This window comes from Wasmannia auropunctata, unplaced genomic scaffold (assembly GCF_000956235.1).
Source record: "Wasmannia auropunctata unplaced genomic scaffold, wasmannia.A_1.0 LD336103.1, whole genome shotgun sequence".
In the NCBI taxonomy this organism is placed as follows: Eukaryota; Metazoa; Arthropoda; class Insecta; order Hymenoptera; family Formicidae; genus Wasmannia; species Wasmannia auropunctata.
The window spans coordinates 1,862,893-1,867,566 of NW_012026787.1; the positions used below are offsets into that span (position 1 = coordinate 1,862,893).

The window sequence follows — 4,674 nt, forward strand, 5'->3', positions numbered from 1 at the left end:
ATAAAAAATAATATACCTCGAAAAAAATATTGTATCAAATCAAACAAATAAAATCCATGTTGTATTATTTTCAATGTATACGTAAAAAATAAAAACAATCAATGCAACAGATAGCGTAATGAGGGCTGCAGAAATTAAAAAGGTATGACATATCAGAATGATATCATTGAAAATATTGAAATTTGAACATGCAATAGTTTGCCTTTCAATACTGTCATATACATATAAGCAAATTCTAGAAATGTTTATTTTAATATTATATTGAAAGTTATAAAGGGGATATATGTTATATTTCTTTTCAGTAATTGTGTGGATCATTCTTATAAAATAATAATGGGTGACAAAAGGCACTAAGAGTCAACACGCAGAAAACGTTGCGTTAAAGTTTCAAATAAAGTTGTATTCTATAACTTAAAATTACATCTTCTTACATAAGTCGTACGTTTCGGTCCACTTCAGATCTTCTTCAGCGATTAATACATAAAGTTCCACCAAATTCCCAATATTCCGTTCGTAATTGTCAGAAATATGTTCCGCAATGTATGGGCCTTCAGTTCCAAACTTGAAGATTTATCTGTGAGAATGACCTTATTGAGAATTGCACTTAAAAAACTTTATGTGAACTATTCCGGATCCCTCTACTCACCATTACGAAACAAGTCAAAATCGATGTAAAATTGGCACTCACAATCCTTAAAATAAATGCGCAGAGAGTCGCGTGTTGTCACAGCCGTAACCAACTTAAGAGTGTTCGTGTTTTAAACAAATTCGTGATGTCATTACCCTTAACCAAAACAAGAATAGATACGTATATCCTAAGCAAAGTCAAACGAAAAAATGTCAACCATCTCTTTATTTAAATTTCTTTATGATCGAAGCGTAACTGTGATGTAAGAACTCGGTATCCGTTTGTAAATTGAGACTTTCATTCTGTAAAGTAATGTGCAGCATTTCAGAGACTAATCTTCTATTAAAAAATCTCTCTGTATCTAACACTTCGACTTTCTCCCAATCTATTTCATGACCTAGATGCACGTGAACATGTTAAATGATAGGAATACGTATGAGATCGTGAAGAGGAATCCAATTGCTAGAATGACTAACGGATTACGAGATTACTGTTAAGTGACTGGGTTAAGCGTGAATTTATCACATCATTATACAAACGTGTTTATTGCAGCGATGGGTTATTACCGAGGGCTTATGGCCTACCGAAAATTCACAAACCGAGCTGTCCTTTCAGATTAATCATCTCGTCGATTGACAGCTCGTTATATTTTTTCGCTATCTTTGTTCACAACATCCTTAAAGATAGCATCCCGAAGGCTCCTAGCAGAATAGATAATAGTTTTGAACTCGTGGAGAAATTGAAGGGCATGAAATTAGATGACAATTACACTCTGATTTCCCTTGATGTGGTATTCTTATTTACTAATGTACCATTAGATCTGGTCATTGAAAGTATTTCCAAGAGGTGGGATTTAATTTCGAAAAAATGTAGTATCCCAAAAAAAGATTTTATTAAGGGTGTACAATTAATATTAAATTCCACTTATTTCAAATTTGATAACAAAATTTATCGACAAAAATTTGGTACACCCATGGGATCCCCGGTGTCTTCCGCTGCAGATTTCGTAATGCGTGATTTGGAAGAAAAAGCGTTATTGACATATGGAATTGAGGTATTTTTATTTTAGATACGTGATATAGCCATGGCAGTCCATAATGAACTGTGACGGGGACGTCCCTTTTTGGACCGTCCGTCACAAGGGATCTACGGACCCGACCGCGGGCAGTAGTTTCGAGTCCTGCGTCCTTCCGATTTTCGGAGGCGGACGCGTGGCGCGGGCCGCGGGACTACATTTGCGTGGCTCCCGCCGCCCGAATACCGAGTACCGTTCGTAATCACTCTTTTAGTTCCCGTAGCGATCTCGATTATTTAACCTAGCGTATCGGCGGCTCCCGGAGACTTTGTAAAATTTTACCCGTCTCACCGACGTCGCAACAGCCACGAGAAGAGGACCACAAGGACGGAGAAGCAACATGTACAGGTCGTATTTGAGTCCGCGTTCCTTTACATAATTTGAGAGCAATTAAGCTGCCGAGCTTCCTTCCAGGTTCCGGTGCGAGTCAGCTAAGGCGAGGACGAAGGGGATGGCCACTCTACGCCCCCAGATTGGGCGAGAGACCCCGTAGTCGGCAACGCGACAGGGCGTCCCCGGAGGATAAGACCGGCAGCCAGGGACGGCCCCTCAATAGAATCTTGTTCCTGAGGGTGAGCCGCCTGAGCGTGCCAACATGGGAGCGCACCTGGTGGTACCGCCGACGAGAAGGACACCGCCGCTAATTTAAATGCCGCGCGCAGGGACGCGGGACCCGCGGCGCTACGCACCTCGCGCGATTCGCGGAGGTCGCGAGCTCGCACGCCCGCCAATTAGGGGCGCGGAAGAATATACCACGTGGGCCCACCGGCCCACCAAGATCACGGAAGCAGCAGCAGTCGGCACTTGTGCTGTGGTTAGCGAGTCGTAAGGACGCAGGACGAAATAGATATTTTACGAGTGAGAGATTGTCCGCTGAGGATCCAGCTGCGGCCGAGACGAGCTACCGTTCCCGAGACGAGGAGTTCTCGGTGAGACGAACGCACCTATGTAAAGCCGCCGATTTATACTTGTGTCAGACGGGTCGCGAGGAACACGCGTTCATACTTGTCGTTCTCGTATTGTGACTCGGCTATAGCGGCGATAAAGATTCCGTATATCCCGGCGTCCTGTCTGACTTCGCATATCGAGATATTCTGTTACAGGACCGTCGCGCCACGCGCCCGCCGAGCGCCACAGCCAAGCCAGTTCGTGTAATTGTGTCGTTCCCGTCCTCGTGCGTGTGTGATAATTCGCGTTTCCGAGAAGGCTTTACGCCACGGTTGCGAGATTTAGAGAGAGTTTCCGGGATCACGGGATCCCGCGGGACATATTCGTTCCCGAGTTTCGATTTTGCTGTGTCGATCTCGCTTGCCCGTGTACGCCGAGCGCTCCGCGTCGGCGTACCCGCGAATATCACGCCCGCACTGTATGCTTTCTGATTTCGCATGTCACGCGGATGGGCATGTAATCTGCGAGTCGTACCGCCGAAAGGGAAACCGCTCTTAATTTTCCGTTTTCCGAGACACAATCTTGTCGTACGATCGTGGAACGCGCGAATTGCGAGTCTCTGTCACGTCGAGTACGCTGCATTGTTGCGCGTCTCAAGTATTCCCGTCGATTATCGTATTTCCGTTTGTATTTTCGAATGTAATATTCGTCCGCTTAATACACTTGTTATTTTTATTGTTAATCATTACTGTCATTTCTTTCAGCCTATTCTCGCTCCCCCGAACCTTGACCGTTTTCCTTCGAATCACCCCCTTTACCATTATCGTAACTGAGCAACCGGTTATCGCCGTCCTTGTCCGACCGCTGTATTGAATTCGCGCCTGATCGCGTGATTAACTAATTTTCTCTTGAGTCATTAGATTTCCGGACAACGAGATTTTTCAGTAGAGAGGCACTCTCTATAACGTGCCTGGCGCCCAATTTTTGTTCCCGTTTTCGATAGGCGAGATGCCTGAGTTACGGTTAATCGCGCATTAGATTTCCTTTTATCGTTTTCGCGGAATTACGCGGGTCGGACGAGCGACGAAGTTGCACCACGCTCGTGAGTGCGGTCGCAGAACATATAAATGAAATATTCAACATCTTTAATTCATTACATCCGTAGTTAAAATTTACTTTGGAGATAGGAGGTAATAAACTAAATTTCCTGGATGTTACTATCATTAAGAACAACAATAAGTTGGAATTCGATTGGTTTCACGAACCAACATTTTCTGGGAGATACCTCAATTTCATGTCGTCATATCCGTTGTCACAAAAACGAGCGGTAATAATGGGCGCGGTGGACAGAGCTTTCATTCTCTCCGATCCGAAATATCATGTAAAGAACTTGGAATTTATTGTGGAGACTTTTTTTAAAAATGACTATCCTTTGAATTTTATTATGAACACGATCGGTAAACGATTAAGATCTTTATTTGTGCAAAAACCTCAGAAGAAGCTCGAACCCACTGTAAAGGAGACGAAAGAGAATTGGTTCGTAGTACCATACATCCAAAAAACTTCTGAGAAATTCATTAATATAGCGAAGAACGCAGAGGCCAAACCAGCTTTCTTTAGCACTAACAAACTTAATAACATAATTAGAACACATAAAGAATCTCTTCCATGTAAGAACAAGAAGAACGTTGTCTACAGAGTACCTTGTAGAGACTACGATGCAGCTTATGTCGGACAAACGAAGAGACAGCTAAAAATTAGGATCTCTGAACATAGAAATGATATCAATCATAAGAATCCACATTCAGTTATCACTGAACATAGGCTGCATCTAGGTCATAAAATAGATTGGGAGAAAGTCGAAGTGTTAGATACAGAGAGATTTTTTAATAGAAGATTAGTCTCTGAGATGCTGCACATTACTTTACAGAATGAAAGTCTCAATTTACAAACGGATACCGAGTTCTTACATCACAGTTGCGCTTCGATCATAAAGAAATTTAAATAAAGAGACAGTTGACATTTTTTCGGTTGACTTTGCTTAGGATATACGCTTAGGATATTTGTTCTTGTTTTGGTTAAG

The 4,674-nt window shown here is 42.7% G+C and overlaps 1 protein-coding gene across 1 annotated transcript in view; it reads left to right on the top strand.

The window, feature by feature from the left end:
• The first annotated feature begins 1,029 nt into the window (after positions 1-1,029).
• Positions 1,030-4,674, top strand: part of LOC105457947 — an 8,690-nt gene continuing 5,045 nt past the window's right edge. Inside the window, exons 1-4 of the mRNA XM_011702925.1 lie at positions 1,030-1,061; positions 1,181-1,461; positions 2,118-2,275; positions 3,757-4,567. Coding sequence (XP_011701227.1) covers positions 1,030-1,061; positions 1,181-1,461; positions 2,118-2,275; positions 3,757-4,567 — 1,282 coding nt within the window. The remainder of the gene's footprint in view (positions 1,062-1,180; positions 1,462-2,117; positions 2,276-3,756; positions 4,568-4,674) is intronic.